Genomic DNA, 18,257 nt, shown 5'->3' with positions numbered 1-18,257 from the left:
GAGGGAGGAGCAGAGAGAAAGGGAGACACAGAATCCCAAGCAGGTTCCAGGCTCCCAGCTGTCAGCACAGAGCCCGATGCTAGGCTGGAACTCACCAACCATGAGATCATGACCTGAGCCAAAGCCCGAGGCTTAACCAACTGAGCCACCCCCCCCAGGAGTCCCTTATTTTTTATATATTTTTGAGAGACAGAGTGTGAGTGGGGGGGGAGGAACAGAGAGAGAGGAAGACACAGAATCCAAAGCAGGCTCCAGGCTCTGAGCTGTCCGCACGGAGCCTGATTCAGGGCTCAAACTCACTAACAGAGAGTTCATGACCTGAGCCAAAGTCGGACGCTGAACCAAAGTTGGACGCTTAACCGACTGAGCCACCCAGGCGCTCTCCCCCCCCCCCCTTTTAAAATGGTGTGTGGTGAGAATCCGAGCTCATCTTTTTGCATATGGATTTTCAGTTGTTCCAGCCCCATTTGCCGAAAAGACCATTCTTTCCACACTGGGTTGTCTCAACATCTTTGTGGAAAATCAGCTCATCAGAAATATGACGGCTTATTCTCAATTCTCTTCTATTTGACCTATGTCTATCCTGACGCCCGCACCAAACTGTCTTGATTACAGTAACTTTGTAGTAACTGAATAAGCTTTAAATAATACATATTAAGGGCTGGCTAGTGGGGAGGAAGATGGAAAAGAGCCCGCAGCTCTGAAGAGCGCATGCGGAAGTGGTGGCCGTCTTCTGATCTGCCTCCAAAGGTCTGAGGGTGGCCCTCTACGCTCGACCGCGGGTGTCTGCCTGCGTTCTCCTGGTGCGGCCGTCAAGCTCCAGGCTTTCAACGCAAGGACCACTGGGGAGCTAAAGCCGCCAAAGAACGCTCCACCCTGGCCTCCCACCCGACTCCCGCTGGGAGGTGGAGCCCCTTAATGGCACGCTTTCTCCCTCCCTCCCATTCCTGGAGGCTCTAGCGCGTAGAGGGAGCAGGAAAATCCACAAGTGGAAAAGAGTCTGCGACCTATGCAAATCACAAGCTAATGATATGCTAATCGTCTCGCGGAGCTGGCATCTCAAGCCCCGCCCAGCTACTGGACGGTCCTGGCCACTCGGAGCACTGGGCCAGGCTGAGGTTGGAGGTGCAGGACCCAGTCACGCCCAGCCACGCCCCCCCACCACGAGGCCCCGCCTCCTTCCCCACTGGACGGGGACTCGGAGGTGGGCCCGCCCACCGGCGCCCTGTGCCCGCCCCTCGAGGGCGCGGTTCTCCGCCTGTCGGCGTCCTGGCTCCTCCATCGCCCGCTGGCCGGGCCGCAGGAAGCCGGGCGCGGCGGGAGTGGAGCCGCTTTTCTGCCGGGCCGCGCGAGCCGGTGAGCGGGCCCCCCGGGACCCCCCTCCCCCGCACTGTCCCAAAGGTGCCCTCCCGCCGAGGTCCTCGCCAGCGCCGTCGCAGACCCGCCTCGCCGTGGGCGTCCTGGGCCCCTTCCCGCTTGTGACGGGCTCTGGGTTGAGGATCCAGGAAAGTCTTGTCCCATTCCTGAGCTGCCCCAGCCTGGGATGGCTGGGGACCCCCATGCCTGAGGGGTCTCTCCCAAGCCGTTCCCATCCTCCAGGGCCTAGGGGGCTGGGGGAGGCACCGGCACCGGCACCGGCACCGGCACCGCGCAAGGCCTGGCCTGAAATCACGCGGGCGCCGCCTGGGCGTCCCAGACGCCCCACCCAGAGGAGATCCGTCCTGGGGAGGGTGGGAAAGCAGAATGGAAACGAGAGCCAGGACGGCAGGGAACGGGGCCAGGCTGGGAAGAGCTCATGAAGTCCCTGTGGCCTACCTATCCCATCCCCCACCCAGGCTGAGGTCAGCCGGCCCCTGAATGTGGGGGAACCTTTGGAGGCAGAGAGAGGAGGAGGGCGACCTGCCCCAGTTCGAGGAGACCTGGAACGCCCTGTTCCTTCCATAGCCCCTGCCAAGTGCAGAGGTTTGAAGACTTGTCAGTCCCAACCTCAAGCTGGTTCTGGCAGCTCTTCTGTCCAGAGGAAGCCCTACCACTGCCACCCTGTGTCCTGGGCCCTGCCTCATATGGGGTCTGGGAAGGGAGGGATCTTCAGGGACTGCTCTGGGGCTGGTGGTTCTTCCTTTTCCCCTCACCGTGGGAAAGGAGCCATCCCCTCCACTCAGCACACCAAGACCCTGCAAGAGAGCTTTGGCTCACTCCTGTGACCATGCCTGCAAGCTTAGCGGGGCAGAGAGGGGATTCTGAGGGCCTAGGGAGGGCTCTGGCATCAGATGGGAAGCCCTAAAAACAAACCAAGGTGTGTGTGCAATGTGTGAAGGACAAGAAATGCTATTTGAATTTGTGCCCTGCCCATAAACCCAGCTCCCTGCCACTTGGGCGCGAAGGTAGTCTCACTCTGGGCTGGGGTTCCTGAGGGCTGAGGTGGGCAGCTCCTGTGAAAAGCTGCTCACTTCCAGTCCCAGGAAGTGAGAGTGAAGTGTCTCTGGCCGCATTTCTTTCTTTGCCTCAACCACATGCCAGGCAGTGATCATGATTCATGGTGCCCAGTACAAAGGAAAGACCACTTCCCTGCTGGGACAGAATTGGAGCCAAAGCACCCAGCCCCATCTCTGCTCTGCTCTGCTTGACTCTCCTGGAATGGACCTGTCAGCCAGGAAGCCAGGTCACCCCTGGTCCTGGCCTTGCCTGCCTCCCAGGGAACACAGGTGGGTCACTCACATTGATATTATCTTTTGTGCTCACCCAAGGCTGGGTGGGGTGTGTGAAGAGGTCCCTGCTCATAGCGTGGGGGGTGGGGGGAGGAGGGTCGACAATGATAAACAAGGGAATAATCCACTCCAATGTGGTGTGAAAAGTACTATTTAGGAGAGAAATAGGGGTACCTGGGTGGCTCAGTAGGCTAAGCCTCTGACTTTAGCTCAGGTCCTGATCTCACAGTTTGTGAGTTTGAGCTCTGAATCAGGCTCTGTGCTGATAGTGCAGAGACTGCTTTGGATTCTCTCTCTCCCTGTCTCCTACTCCCCCCTCTCTCACTTGCTCTCTCTAAAAAATGAATAAAATAAAACTTTTTTTATATTTAAATTTTTTTGTTTATTTTTGAGAGAGAGAGAGAGACAGAGCGTGAGTGGGGGAGGGGCAGAGAAAGAGGGAGACACAGAACCTGAAACCGGCTCCAGACTCTGAGCTATCAGCACAGGGCCCAGTGCAGGGCTCGAACTCACTAATCGGGAGATTGTGACCTGAACTGAAACCAAGAGTCAGATGCATAACCGACTGAGCCACCCAGGTGCCCCCAAAATAAAACACTTTTTCAAAAAAGGGAAACAGGGGCACCTGGGTGGCTCAGTCAGTTAAGCGTCAACTTTGGCTCAGGTCATGGTCTCACTGCTCATGGGTTCTAGCCCCGCATTGGGCTCTGCTGACAGCTCAAGAGCCCGGAGGCTGCTTCGGATTCTGTGTCTCCCTCCCTCTCTGCCCCTCCCCACCTCAAAAATAAATAAAACATTTGAAAAAAAAAAAAGAGAAATAGAGGAAGAAGGCCTAGCCCAGCCTGGGGTGGGGGCCAGGGGAGCTTCCCAGGAGTGCTGTCAGGACTGAATCTTGAAGGACCAACAGGATTCTCTCTGGCTAGGATTTTGGAATGTCCACAGCTTAGTTCTTGAGGAGGGCCCAGTTTACTGGACCAAGGGGCTGGAGGACCAAAGGGACCAAAAAGCTGTGACCTAGGAGTCACTCGGGGTATGGAAGAGGACGCCCCCTTGTGGCAGGCAGAGTTTACAAGGGAACTCCCAGAGGGAGGTCAGGGGTCCCAGCCGGCAAAGAAAAAGCAAAGGTGCTTGGGGTTTCCTGGGCTCTGACTGTCCCTGGAGGCCTGGAGGAAGGAGAAACTGGGAAGAGTCAGCCCCATTGAAAGATTCAGAGTAAAGGTCAGAATCCTGGACAAAGTCCCCAAAGGGCTGCCCAGAGAAGTGGCTGCTGAGAAGGGTATTCTAGAAACCTCTCTGTAGAGGGCAGGACAAGCAGGAACAAGGAAGGACCAGAACTGGGAAATGGGGAGGGGCTGGGCTGAGGTCCAGCCTCCAGCGCCCCCTCCCCCACATGTCTCCCCTGTCACCCACCTCCTCCCTGCCACCTTGGGGTCAGTGACAGTGTGCTACTCTGAAGGGAACCGGCAAGGTCCCAGGGCTCAGATGGGACAGGAGTAGAGCAGTGGGGACGGAAAGGGCAGGAGGAGGAGAAGGTTGTGGAGGAAGCCTGGGCGTCCTGGGAAGAAGAGGGGAGAGCAGCGGGTCCGGGAAGGCCGGCGGGGGTGGGGTGGGGTACAAACTGTGGCGAGGGTGTGGAGGGGACATTTGGGCCAGCACAGACAGGATCAGGTGGCGCTGGTGGCCTTTCCATTTGCTGTGGATACAGAAATCCTAGAAGGGACTGTGTCTGAGTCTGATGTTTGCCCGAGCCCGGAACTGGGCCAGGAGGATTGGGGCTGAGGGATCTCTGGGGCTGAGGGATCTCTAGGGCCAGTATCACATGCAGGAGCCAGGATGGCAGGACGCCAGCGCTTACAGCATACGCACGCACACTCTCACTCACCCTGAGGTTGGGCTGAATGGACCACTCACTTTGGCAGGGCTCCTGGGGGTCCTCTGGGGAGGGAGCAGACTTTGTGTCCAGAGAAGAGAGAGATTGGAGCGTGTGAAGGAGGCAGTTTAGGGCGGTTCCCATAGGTGCTATTTTAAAGCACCTGAGCCTGGGGCAGAAGGTGTGGAGCGCTCGGCATGTTGGGAAGATGGGGTTGCATATTTCTGATAGTTTCCTGAGTTTCCATGGATCTTCCCAGGACCTGGGGCTAAAAGGAAGAAAACTTTGGGAACCGGAGCTCAGGGGATCCATTGGCTTCACTGGGGTGAAGGCTGCCAGAGCTCTGAGTGCGGGTGAGGTCTGAAGGCCACGGGGAACCAGGAAGCAGGAGGAGAGCCCAGAGAGAGGGGACTGGAAAAGCACTCTGCATTTGAGGAGGGGGCCTTGGGGCTTTGAGGTCTGGTTACAGCAGCTTCTGAGATGGGAGGGTGGCCCGGATGGGCGGTGTGGAGGGGGGGGAGGTGAGAAACTGAGATAAGACTGAGCCAGATATGGGGGTGGTACGGTTTCATCTGCATGGTGTGTGACCCCATGTGCATGTGGTGTGCCTGTATATTTGTGTAGCATTTGTTTATCTCTGGGCTTGTCTGCATGTGTCCGTGTAGGTGTGTATTTGTACATTTGATGTCTGCATGTGTCTGTCTGTATATGTCTGTGCATGTCTGCATGTATGACTGTGTGTGTGTCTGTGTCTCTAGATTTTTCTGTGTGAGCGTGTATCGGTGTAAGTGTGTCTGCACATACGTCTGTGTGCCTGTGTGTTTCTGTCTATGCAGTGTGTGTGTGTGTGTGTGTATGTGTGTGTCCGTGAACATGTATCTTGGCATATGCCCATGTGTGGCTGTGTATGTATCTGCATGTTTGGGGGTGGGTGGAGGGGTTGCTCAGAGAAGCCCTGGCAGGTGGTGGGTCATTATCCAGCATCACTGTAGAACTTGACTCTGTCATGGGCTCCCTGTGAAAGGAGTAAGTGCCAAGGGCCTTTGGATGAGACCTGAGCCTTTTCCCGAAAGCTGCTGGTTTGGTGCCCTTGGAGGACTATTCTGTGTGTGCTCCTTTGACTACACTCAGCACCGGCTCACCCACCTAGGCAGTCTCAACAGCAATGACGGTAGAGCCGGCAGCGTTGTGAAAGTCTGTGTTTGTGTGCAGGAAGCCTGCTTATGGATGTTTGAAAATACATCTGTGTGTGCCTGCGGGGGCATTGGGACTAGGCTGGCTCTAGAGGTCTGTTCCATTCTACAAGCGACCACTGAGCACTTGCTGTGTGCGGGAGGGGACCCCAAGACTGGGCCAGGAAGTACCACCCGCTGACCACCAAACGATGTAAGTCTAGGAAGAGTTCCACCCACCTGCCCTGTTGCATTGTTGGCTCACCTACCTGCCCCTCCTGCCAGGCTGGCTCTGGGAAGTGGGTGAAAGGAAATGCCAAGGCCAGCGTGTTTGCCTCTGGCCATCTCCTAGGGGGCGGTACACTTGGTGATACCTAGTGCTGGGGCAAGAGGAAGGAATGGTTTCAGCCACCCAGGGAAAGTGGCAGGTGAACACGGGGAGGGTCGGCAGCTCCATTCTGTCCCCTCCACAGGTGGCCCAGGCAGTGGCAGCCGTGACAGTGAGGCGGTGACAGCAGAATTTGCGGCAAAGGATGCCCCAGGTCCTGGAGCGTGCAGAGGGCTGCTGGGCCTGGGTAGTGCTGCTGGCCTCCCTGGTGACCCAGGGCCTCACCCTGGGCTTCCCCACATGCACTGGCATCTTCTTCACTGAACTGCAGCATGAGTTCCAGGCCAGCAACAGTGAGACCTCCTGGTTCCCCTCCATCCTGACAGCCATGCTCCACGCTGGGGGTGAGCAGCCTGGGGAGGGCCCAAGGGAGGGTTGAGAAAGAGCAGGGGGTGAGAGAGGAAGCCACAGTCTCCCTGGCCTCCTGGATCCCTCTCTCTGCGACCAAAGGCTTTGTCTCATGGGGTGAATTCCTAAGATGTCACCTGATTTCAGCAGGGCCAGCCCCCCTGGCTGGAATCCCGTAGGTCTGGGCTGGGCAGGTCTGGGCTAGGTTGGGCTGGGGAGGGGGAGAGGGCTAGAGGCTCCTGGGATACAAAGCCAATCCTCTCAGTGGCTGGGGGATCAATGCAGACTATAGGAATGTCAGGCACTCAGCAGACTTGAGGAAGAGACACTTGAGTGATCTCTCTGAACCTGTTGCTTCCTCTGCAATATAGAGGTAATGCCCAGCACCCTACCCACCTCCTACATGGGATCATAGGGAAGATCACATGACTCCCCAGAAAGTAGTATTTGGAGGCCCTCATTAGAGTCTTCAGTATGGGAAAGGGGGCTTGAGGTACGCACCAGGTGCAAGATCGGGGCAGGGCAAGAGCCCCATCTCTCACCCTGAGGCAGAAGGGCTGGGGAGGTGGCCGGGAAGGCAGTGCCCCACCTCATTTCCTGTTTAGCTCCTCCAGGAATGTGACCCCCTCACCTTGTGAAGGGGGAAGGCCAGGGCTGCCTGCGAGGCTCTCTACAATAGACTTGGGCTCAGGGGCCTGCCCCTGGCTCCTGAGAGCTCTATCACGGAGACTCCATAGACAGTGACCTCCTCCCGGTGTCAGGGTGGGGGCCGGTCAACTGCAGCCAGATCTCCCAGTCCTCAGGACTCTCCCCATGGGTGTGCTTGCTTGCCTCAGGTGACCCCATCTCCCTACCAACCTCCTGCCACTCCCTCCACCTGGTACCAGCAGCCTCCTTGTTATTCCAGGTCCTTCCTTCCAATTGGGCGGGAGGTCAGACTGGGATAGATGCCCTCACTGAGGTGATCCCTGCACCTGCCGCCCCAGGGCATGGGCTCGGGGCCCTGGGAAAGGCTGGGACTGGCCCAGACCGCATGACCTTTTCACCTACAAGGCTGGAGCAGAAGTGGGAACCTCAGGCAGTTCCTTCCACGCTTCCGGAGAGGGGTCTGCGTCAGGTACTGGGAAACCGGCACCCAGTGGGGACCCCCACTTCTCCACCAGCTTTAGACTCACCGCCCCCTGGCAGGCACACCAGCCCCTCAGTCGGCCTGGGATTCCTGTCTGCCTCACACACATACACCTTTAGCCCATACTCATTCAGAGTATTGTAGACATTTTAAACTTGAATGTGTCCTTGATCCCAGGCATTCCCTGCCCCACCCATCTTAGAGATGAAGAAAACAAGCAAGCACAGAGTGCAGGGCATGCTCAGGGTAGCAGAGTGGGTTTGGGGAGCAGTGCCCCTGCAGAGGAAACCCCCTGCCTCCCGGCACCCTCAGCTGGCACAGGTCCCAGCCCCACCCCGAACTCCATGACTCAGGACTTTTCCAAAGTCGGGCCAGAATTTGGGGTGGGGAAGATGGCAGAAGTGTGGGACAGCAGTCATGTTCACTGCAGAGGCTTGCCTCTCTATAGCGGCCTCTGCTTGATTATCTCTGAGTATGGGCCACTCACTTCCTCTGTCACTCCCGTACTCATACTGGCTCACACCCCCCTCTACCCCAGAGGCACACATGCGCACGCGCGCGCGCACACGCACACTTCCCTTGTCCGTTTGGCTGAGCTCTGGGAGAGTAACTCTGGAGAAACTCCATTATGTGTCCTTGAGGGCAGGGCACTTGGTGAATGAAGCCCTGCCAGGTGAGGAGAAGCAGCCAGCCGGGACTGGCTGCTTTCTGCCCTGGCTCTGGAGTGAGAAAGCAGCTCGGGATGGGGGTGGGGTGGAAGAGAACAGGCCCTTCTCCACCAGAAGCCAAACATCTGAGTGCGAGACTTTGTGTTGGCTGGATGTGATGGGGGTAGGGGGAGCGGGCACCCCACCCAGTTTTCTCCAGGGTCCCAGGCTGCCCACCCTGGACGTGATGGAGCATAGTGGGAGGACTGTGGCCAGTCCTCTTGAGAATGGGAGGTAGGCAAGGGCCTGAACACTCGTGGGACCTCCCCTCGCAGCTGGTCAGATGTCATCCAGTGTGACCTCCTGTAGGGGAGGAAACTGAGGCACAGAGAGGGATTGCGTTTGCCCCAGCCCAGAGCCAGCCTGTGGCAGGGTGGCAATCAAAATCTAGGCTTACAGGCCTCAGGGCTGTGCCCTTTAAGCTGCCACACTAGTTCCTGCTGGAAGCACCTCCCGACCCCCCTGTCTGCCTCCCTGCAGTCCTCCTCACTCAGCTGCCACCTGCTGGCTGCCTCCTCACCCCTGCCCTTCCCTGCTCCTCCTCACAGGACCCCTATGCAGCATCCTGGTGGGACGCTTTGGCTGCAGAGTGACGGTGATGCTGGGGGGCGCACTGGCCAGCCTCGGCATGGTGGCCAGCTCCTTCTGCCACACCCTTAGCCAGCTCTACCTCACGGCAGGATTCATCACAGGTGACTGTATTCCCATTTCTAGAATTTCTGGGTGCCTCCTAAAAAGTGCCAGACGTAAGTGCAGGCAGTGTGCCTTATCTTCTGGGGCTGCTTCTAGTCACACGAGGGAGAAGGACAACGAACAGGTAAATAAAGAAGGATTGTTGCTGATCATGACAAGCACCTGAGAAGACAGGACAGCTGATATGATCGTGTCCTGGCTCGGGATGGGGGTGGGCAGAGATTCAACAAGCAAAGAGGTAAAATATCTAGAACACCCCATGCAGAAGGTAAAGCAAGGGCGGGAGAGGTTACTACTTTCAACAGGGCAGTGAGGGAAAGCCTTGCAGAGAAGGGGACATTTGGGCAGAGAACTAATGGGGAGGTGAGGGAATCTGCAACCAGGCCCTTGGGGAAAGAGCATTCCAACAGCAAGGGCAAAGGCCCAGAAGCGCCCAGAAGGCAGTGAGGTGGCCAGTAGGGTAGAAGCACACGAGTAAGGGGGTCAAAAGGTGGGGTGGCGGCTGGATGGGGGGGTTCAGTAACATCATCCAACTGCCATTTGTAGAGCACCACTCTGGCTCCTGTATTGAGCACTGGGGGGGGGGGGGGCAGTGCACCAGGTTGGAGCAGGAGAACAGGTACAGACAGGAAGTGGCTATACCTTCAACCAGGGCAATGTGATGGAGACGATAAGTGGTCAGGTTCAGGACTGCAGGTGAGGTGCAGAAAAGAATCAAGGACAACCCAAGCTTCTAGGACCCAAGAAGGGTGACACCAAGGTTTTTGCCCCAAACCACCAGAAGGATGAAGTAGCCTTTAACCACAATGGGGAAACTAGGGGAGGAGCAGGTTTGTGGGCGCTTGGGAAGCTCAGGTGTGGACACATCCCATCTGAGCTGCAATAGGCAGTTAGGGATGAAGACATGGCTGGCATTCAGGTCTCGAGGCGAAGTACCATCCTGCTCTCCCTGAGGGAACAAGGGTGGGTGGCTGAGGAGGCCTGAACACTGAGTCCCAGGACCCTGCAGTGCCCAGCATTCTGGGTGGGAAGAAGTGACAGAGGCAGGAAGAGACACGGGAGAGCAGGATTTCTCACGAAAGCAAGCAAAGAAAGTGCACGGGGTCGTGGCGGGAGTGAGGGCTGCTGTGGATCAGATGGAGGGGACCAGCCTTGATCTTTGGATTTGGCAATATGGAGGTTGGTGACGTTGATAAGAGCAATTCTGGAGCAGAGGTGAGAGTGAAAGTCTGATTGGAATAGATTCAAAAGAGAATAGGAAGACAGGAATTGGAGACAGCCAAGATAAACAGTATTTCCAGGAAGTTACAGTGAAGGGGAATGGAGAAATGGGCCAGTATCCAGAAGAGGCTGGGGCCAAGAGAGGGTTTTTTTTGTTTTGCTTTGCTTTGTTTTGCCTTTTTTTTTTTTTCTAGAGAGTGAGAGAGAATGTGCGCACACTTGAACAGGGGAGGGGTAGAGGAAGAGAGAGAGAGAGAGAGAGATTGAATCTCAAGCAGGGTCCATGCTCAGTGCAGAGCCCAGAACAGGCTGGATCTCATGACCTGAGCTGAAATCAAGAGTTGGACACTCAAGGGACTGAGCCACCCGGGCGCGCTTTCCTCCCTGCCTTTTTTATTTTTATTTTTTTTTTCTTTTTTTTCAACGTTTTATTTATTTATTTTGGGACAGAGAGAGACAGAGCATGAACGGGGGAGGGGCAGAGAGAGAGGGAGACACAGAATCGGAAACAGGCTCCAGGCTCTGAGCCATCAGCCCAGAGCCTGACGCGGGGCTCAAACTCACGGACCGCGAGATCGTGACCTGGCTGAAGTCGGACGCTTAACTGACTGCGCCACCCAGGCGCCCCCCCTGCCTTTTTTAGATTGTGTTGTTTGTTCGTTTGTTTGAGAGAGAGAGAGAGAGAGAGAGGGAGGGAGAGAGAGACGCACTCACACACAGAGGAAGAGATAGAATCTTAAGTAGGCTCCATACTCATCACACAGCCCAATGCAGGGCTCGATTCCACGACCCTGGAATCCTAATCTGAGCTGAAATCAAGAATTGGATGCTCAGGGTGCCTGGGTGGCTGAGTCGGTTAAGCGTCCGACTTCGGCTCAGGTCATGATCTCACAGTTTGTGGGTTCGAGTCCCATGTCAGGCTCCGTGCTCACAGCTTGGAGCCTGGAGTCTGCTTTGGATTCTGTGTCTGCCTCTCTCTCTCTCTCTCTGCCCCTCCCCCACTCACACTCTGTGTCTCTCTCTCTCTCTCTCTCAAAAATAAATAAACATTAACAGCAATTTTAAAAATAAAAACAAATTGGATGCTCAAAGGGGCTCCTGGGTGGCTCAGTTAGTTAAGCATCAAACTTCAGCTCAGGTCATGATCTCGCAGTCCATGAGTTCAAGCCCCACGTCAGGCTGTGTGCTGACAGCTCAGAGCCTGGAGCCTGCTTCCAATTCTGTGTCTCCCTCTCTCTCTGCCCGTCCCTCACTTATACTCTATCTCTCTCTGTGTCTCAAAAATAAACATTAAAAAAAAAAAAAAAAGAATTGGATGCTCAACAGATTTGAGCCATCCAGGTGCCCTATGTTTTTTGGTTTTTTTTTTAAGTTTATTTATTTTGAGAGAAAGGATAGAGAGCACATGTTTGCACAAGTGGGGGAGGGGCAGAGAGAGAGAGAAGGAGAGACAATCCCAAGCAGGCTTTAAGCCATCAGTGCAGTGCCAGATGCTGGGTTCAATCTCACGAACAGTGAGATCATGACCTGAGCCAAAAGCAAGAGTCCGACGCTTAACCGACTGAGCCACCCAGGCGCCCCACCCCCCATTTTTTGCTTTTTTAAACTGCTTTATTAACTTCACAATATATAATGAGTATCGTTCCATGCAATAGAGTAAAACTCCCCTGCTGACAGAATCTTACAGACTGGGTCAAAATATAATGTTAAAAGTGTGCCTGGCTGGCTCAGTCGGTAGAGCATGTGACTCTTGATCTCAGAGTCGTGAGTTCAAGCCCCATGTTGGGCATGGAGCCTACGTAAAACAAAAGCAAAACCCACATTCAATTAGAAGCTGGTTGGGGCACCTGGTTGGCTCAGTTGGTTAAGTGTCCGACTTCAGCTCAGGTCAAGTTCTGTTTGTGAGTTTGAGCCCCACATTGGGCTCTCTGCTGTCAGCACGGAGCCCACTTTGGATATTCTGTCTCCCTCTCTCTGCCCCTTACCTGCTCGCTCTCTCTTTCAAGAATAGGGGTGCCTGGGTGGCTCAGTCGGTTAAGCATCAACTTCAGCTCAGGTCATGATCTCACAGTTTGTGGGTTCAAGCCCCGTGCCAGGCTCTGTGCTGACAGCTCAGAGCCTGCTTTGGATTCTGTGTCTCCCTCTCTCTCTTTGCCCCTCCTTCGCTTGTGCTCTGTCTCTCTTTCTCAAAAATAAATAAACGTTAAAAATTTTTTTAAAAAACCAAAAATAAACACTAAAAAAAAAAAAGCTGATAACAGGAGCCCCACAAGAAACAGGTAACACCAAAAGGTTTACAATCAAGGTACATCGTGAACATGTAAGTTTAGGAAGCAGGTGCGTCTTCTTATGGACTTGAGGGAAAACATCAGGATTCAAGGCATAAGGCAAAACTCATCATGATGGTCACAGTGAGGAGGGTCAGTGCTAACTGCTCGCAGGCCATAAGTGAGTTGCTTTTCCCTCTGATGTCTCACTTCCTCCTCAATCCTTCTCAAATTCTCTTCTCTTACCCTTGCCTGTGGCTCTCCAAGCCTCTGACTCCTGTCTCACCTATACTGCAGGATAGAATGGCCTATGATTTACTCTAGGCCCATGATACTCACCAGCTTCCAAAGGGAGGGCTGGGGACCCTCAGGGCCACCAGGAGCAGGTACTGAGAAGGGAGCGATGGCAGGGTTTCTGTTTCAGTTTGGTTTTAATGGGAGAAATAACGATAAAGGAGAATGATCTGGCAAAGAGGAGAAAATGGTTGGTGCAGGAGAGGGAAATTGCTGGAGGGATACAACTTTGAGTAGACAAGATGCAGGTGTAAGTGGAGGATTGGTCTCAGCTGGCAGTCTGGACCGTCCAGTGTCACAGGTGGGAGGCAGGTGGTCAGTTGGGAGTGAGGACGGGGAACGGGTGGGGATGCATGGAGAAGGACTGGTGCTCTTCCAGGAGGGCAAGAGAATAAATGGACGGTGGCATCGCAGGTGGCCCGAGGGCCGTGGTCATGGTGTAGTTGTGAGCTTTCCCTCTAACATGTTCAGCTGTGCAGGGCAGACATGGATTGGGTCGCGGGTGGCATCTGAACTGAGCCAGGAGAGGGAGGTCTAAGGGAAGCGTATTCTAGGCAGTGGGAACAGCACCGGCAAATGTCCAGCGGTGAGGGGCAGCTTGGTGTCCAGAGGAAGAGAAAGAAGCTGATGTCGCTCAATCATGGTGAGTGACAGGGACAATGGCCTGAGATGATCAGGGCCAGACTGTGCAGAGCCTTCCAGGGCATAGTAAATTCTGTGGCATTTTTTTTTTTCCTAGATGTGATGGGAAGTCTTTGGAAAGCTAAGCGGGGAAGGGACTTACCCCAATTTAGTTTTTTTTTTTTTTTAATGTTTATTTACTCTTTTTTGAGAGAGAGACAGAGCATGAGTGGGCGAGGGGCAGAGAGGGAGACACAGAATCTGAACCAGGCTCCAGGCTCGGAGCTATCAGCACAGAGCCTGATGCAGGGCTTGAACTCATGAACTATGAGATCATGGCCTGACCCGAAGTCGGACGCTCAACCGACTGAGCCACCGGGTGCCCCTCAATTTAGGTCTTTAAAGATCACTCTGGTGCTGTGCCAAGGGCAACAGGTGTGACCCCGGCAGTCCTGGGAAGGCAGATCTGAGGGCAGGGGTGGGACGCTTCTAAGGAGGTGGTGAGGCAGGCTGCTTCCATCTTAAATCCATCCTTGGGGACCTGGAAGTGGGTCTGGGCTAGAGCGGAAGGAGGGCAGACATGGGACACGACCCCATGACCCCGCTCCGAGTGCTGGTGGGAGGCCCCCCCAATGCCCTTGAGCTGGTCTCTCTCCCCCTGCAGGTCTGGGCATGTGCTTCAGCTTCCAGTCGAGCATCACGGTGCTGGGCTTCTACTTCTCCCGCCATCTGGCACTGGCCAACGCACTGGCTTCAGTGGGCGTCTCCCTGGGCATCACGCTCTGGCCACTGCTCTCCCGCTACCTCCTGGAGAACCTGGGCTGGAGAGGCACTTTCCTCATCTTCGGCGGGGTCATTCTCCACTGCTGCGTCTGCGGGGCCATCCTGAGGCCTGTGGCCACCAGCACGGCCCCTGAGACCAAAGAAGGCCCCCCTCCACCTTCCAAGACATCCGCACCTGGCTGCCTGGCAGCGTGCGGTGCGGCCATCCAGCGCCACCTGGCCTTCGACATCCTGCGGCACAACGCGGGCTACCGAGTGTTCACGCTGGGCGTTATGTGGATGATCCTGGGCTTCCCGCTGCCTCACGTCTTCCTCGTGCCGTACGCCACGCGGCATGGGGTGGACGAGCACAAGGCGGCCCTGCTCATCTCCATCATCGGCTTCAGCAACATCTTCCTGCGGCCCGTGGCTGGGCTGCTGGCAGGCCGGCGGGACTTTGCTGGCCACCGGAAGTACCTGTTCAGCCTGGCCACCCTGCTCAATGGCCTCACCAACCTGGTGTGTGCAGCGTCGGCGGACTTCCGGGTGTTGGTGGTCTACTGCTTGGTGTACAGCGTGTCCATGAGTGGCATTGGTGCCCTCCTCTTCCAGGTGCTCATGGACATTGTGCCCATGGATCGGTTCTCCAGCGCCCTGGGCCTCTTCACCATCCTGGAGAGCATCTCCATCCTTACCTCCCCGCCACTGGCTGGTGAGGCCCCGGGAGGGAGGGAGGGCGGGACCTGGGTGGCGGGATATGGAGACAGGGAGGAGAGGAACAGTCTGGACAGATTCGGGTGCCATCCAGCATCTCCAGGGCTAGGAACCTGGAATCCGATTTTTCCCAAACACCTTAGGGGCCTGGCCGCAGACTGTTCCCCAGCTGGCACCCAGGGTGTAAATAGTTAAAAATAAGGATTTTCGTACCAGCTGTACTGGAGCCCTTCCCCTTCTTCTCTGTGCCTCTGTTTTCTTATCAGTAAAGTGGGGGCGATGAGAGAATCTACCTTGTAGGCTTGTGAGGATCACCGTTACATAGCAAAGAGCTTACCAGAAAGCCTGGCACGTAATAAGTGCCACGCACGCACATGTTTCCTGTTATTAACATCCTGGCTCTCCCACTTCCTGCCTGTGGGACCCAGGCACGTCATTTTCCTTCTCTGAACCACAGTGTCATCTACAAAATGCAGACAAGAACACCTGCCCTCACCACCGATCAGCCTGTGCCAGGCATTGGTGGGCACGGCTGAATACGGAGGCCTAGTCCCCACCTCTCAGGGCTGACTTTCTGGTGGGAGAGTCCGGAATTAAAGCAGAGAGACACGATTTGCTCAGCACGGTGATTTGTGCCAGGAGGGAAACAAACCGATGTGGGAGCAGAGACCCCCATGAGCAGACTTACCAGGCAGCTGAGAGTGTGACATTCAAAGTGACAGCGAAGGTGTGTGAAGCCCTTGCTGCTGGGGGACAGTCAGTACATGGCAGGGGTTAGTACTGTAGTGCAGTGATGATGGGGACTCTTCCCAAGTGTGGCACTGAAGTCCCAGTTTCCGAGGGAGTTCTACAAGCCAACAAGTGGAGACAGCTTAGCCAGGAGGAAGTACAGGAGGGTCCGGGCGTGGCTGGGCAGATATCCCAGACTGCTAGCTTCCCGCTACCAAGGGTAAGGGAGACAGGCCCTTAGGTGCTTTTCTGGCCCAGAGGTTCTTCCTGCCCCTGGGAGAGCAGGTTTCCTGTTTCCTCTCGTTTCATTCAACAGATCTCTGTTGAGTGCCTTCTAGATGCCAGCCACAATAGCTGATACTGGGGATACGGCAGAGCCAAAAATAAGTCCCTGCTCTCTGAGAGCACACAAGTTAGTGGGAAGGAGGCCTGGTATCCCTGGGACGGTGGCCTAATTTGCTCTCTGTCCCCCAGGGCTCCTCCTCGACACCACCAACAACTTTAGCTACGTTTTCTACATGTCAAGCTTCTTCCTCATATCAGCTGCCCTCTTCATGGGTGGCAGCTTCTGTGTCCTGCAGAAGAAGGAGAGGCAAGGCAGGCCGGCCGAGGCCGAAGGAGCCATCACAGAAGTTGCCTCAGAGCGAGGCCTCACAGTGGAGGACCCACGTGGTTCCGAGAAGCAGCTGTACACCGAGATCACATATGTGACCAGCGTCTGAGCCCTGGGATCGTGTGTGTGTGTGACCAGCGGCTGAGCCCCAGGGTCTTGTGTGTGACCAGTGGCTGAGCCCTGAGGTCAGTGAGTGACCACTGCCTCGGCCTAGGGATGTGATGTCCAGCTGCCAGAGGCTGGGGTGAAGGGCTCACCAGGAAGCCTGAACCAAAAGCCATCCAGGCTCTGTACATTGGGACTCAGCCAGGAGCTGGGACCTTGGAGGCTGGCCTCCAAAGACTCAGGGTTCCTTCCAACCAGCAGAATCCAGGAGCGGGTCCTCCTGACTTTTCCCCTTGGGTACCAGAGTGAGTCTAAACCCTCCTCGGCTCAGCTGGCTGCCCAGTATTGCTGTTGCAACTCAGCACACTAGACCCTCCAGTCTAGCTCAATGTCTCTGATGTGATCTCTTTGTCCTTCTCTGGCCTCCAGACAGTTCCAAAGAGCCCACCCCACCTCTGAGGCCCTCCTGCCCCATTTCTTCTCAAGTGCCCCAGCCTTGGCCTTAGGGCTGCCCACAGCACAGGTTGCTGGGCCTCATGCTTACTGGAACCTTGGGAAGAAGAACCTCGTGTGAGAATGAGTTATGGCCCGTGATGGTGGAGGGCCAGGCTGAGGGGTTGGCCTGGACGCAGGCTACGGACAGATGAAATGTTGGGTAGAAGAGCCATCCTGGTGTCCGAGCAAAGAACCGGAGGGGAGCCCTTCCTTGGCTTGAGTCCTAGAATCAGTGTGAGGAGTCCCTGCACACTGAGCAGGGTCTGCTCTAGGGTCTCCCGCCCTCCCTTGCCCTCCCCTCCCCCTGCCCCCCAATCTTAGCCATGAACATTAGTGCTGGGGTAGATGGAAACCTGACATTTGACTGAGCAGGGTGGGGAAGGATTGCTAGGCAGAGCCCAAGGACCTCTGTGAAGACAGGGCTGCTTTTGCAACAGAAGCCCTTTTACTCCTCCCTCCTGTCCTGCTCTCTTTACTGTGTCACAGGTGTCCACCCTGCTCCCTGTTGGCCTGTGCCTGTGACATGGAGGTCAGTGCTCCCCACATGCATACTCTTTTTGCTGGTACCGTGGTCATCACTTGGGGGCTAGCTGTCATCAGCCCAAACTTGTCCCAGCAGGGTACCAACTGAGGCAATGGAAAAAGAGTTTGTTTGAATCACACACAAAAACCTTCCTGCCGCAGGTTATAAACCTGGTGAACTAATGAAACCGGAAAACAGGCGTAAGTCCTGCCCCTCCCCCTTCAGTTCTCCCTGCTCAGCAGGGGTCCGCTCTGACCCAAGTCCTTGTTTGTTGATTCAGGCTCAACCAGGCTCCAACAAGAAAGCCTTATCGGGAAAATAAATTTTATTTTCGTGACCTGACTTCAGCCTTCCTTCTTTTCCTGCCCAGCTGGCGTGAGTAAGCATCCTTGGGGATGTTCAGTTTTTTCCAGGACCCTGCCATGAGTGCCCCCTTATGGTCAAGGAAAGTAGTGCAGAGGTGAAGCAAAGGGCTCTGGGCTGTCATAATTTGCTGTGTAATTTTGGGCACCATCACTGGGCCTTAAAAAAAGGAGGGGGCGCCTGGGTGGCTCAGTCGGTTAAGCGGCGGACTTCGGCTCAGGTCATGATTTTGCAGTCCATGAGTTCAAGCCCCGCGTCGGGCTCTGTGCTGACAGCTCAGCCTGGAGCCTGTTTCAGATTCTGTGCCTCCCTCTCTCTGACCCTCCCCCGTTCACGCTCTGTCTCTGTCTCAAAATAAATAAATAAACGTTAAAAAAAAAATTAAAAAAAAAAAAAGGAGGAGGTTGGCCTGGATGAACTGGATGAATCAGAGTCTCTTCTTGTTTGAAAAATCTGATCCTGAAGACCCCCATTGCCTTCCTGCTCCTCACCCAGTCCTGTGCTTGGCCACCATCTACAGCCTGTGGACCGAAGG

At 55.5% G+C, this 18,257-nt stretch overlaps 1 protein-coding gene and 1 non-coding gene across 3 annotated transcripts; both read left to right on the top strand.

The window, feature by feature from the left end:
* Positions 1–1,278: 1,278 nt before the first annotated feature.
* SLC16A5 (solute carrier family 16 member 5) lies at positions 1,279–17,701 on the top strand. Of its 2 annotated transcripts, XM_047081435.1 has the most exons (7): positions 1,279–1,356; positions 2,521–2,705; positions 5,791–5,964; positions 6,224–6,482; positions 8,871–9,014; positions 14,083–14,892; positions 16,098–17,701. In XM_047081435.1, the coding sequence occupies exons 4-7, from the start codon at positions 6,284–6,286 to the stop codon at positions 16,343–16,345; spliced, it is 1,401 nt and encodes a 466-aa protein (XP_046937391.1). In that variant the 5' UTR covers positions 1,279–1,356; positions 2,521–2,705; positions 5,791–5,964; positions 6,224–6,283; the 3' UTR covers positions 16,346–17,701. The 2 variants fall into 2 exon arrangements, with proteins under 2 accessions (XP_046937391.1, XP_046937390.1); XM_047081434.1 differs by lacking the exon at positions 5,791–5,964.
* TRNAK-CUU (transfer RNA lysine (anticodon CUU)) lies at positions 11,953–12,025 on the top strand. Its single transcript has one exon. It is a non-coding gene; the product is annotated as a tRNA-Lys (tRNA).
* Positions 17,702–18,257: the final 556 nt, after the last annotated feature.

Source organism: Lynx rufus, unplaced genomic scaffold, assembly GCF_022079265.1.
Source record: "Lynx rufus isolate CCGP_SWC_20201006 ecotype Redwood Valley unplaced genomic scaffold, mLynRuf1.p SCAF_18, whole genome shotgun sequence".
NCBI lineage: Eukaryota > Metazoa > Chordata > Mammalia > Carnivora > Felidae > Lynx > Lynx rufus.
This window is presented reverse-complemented; position numbering and strand designations above follow the sequence as displayed.

Coding starts and splice junctions, on each gene's coding strand:
- SLC16A5 (XM_047081434.1), top strand. CDS start 6,284: ATGCCCCAGGTCCTGGAGCGTGCAGAGGGCTGCTGGGCCTGGGTAGTG. Junction 6,483..8,870: donor AGCCATGCTCCACGCTGGGG/GTGAGCAGCCTG, acceptor TCCTCCTCACAG/GACCCCTATGCAGCATCCTG. Junction 14,893..16,097: donor TACCTCCCCGCCACTGGCTG/GTGAGGCCCCGG, acceptor TCTGTCCCCCAG/GGCTCCTCCTCGACACCACC.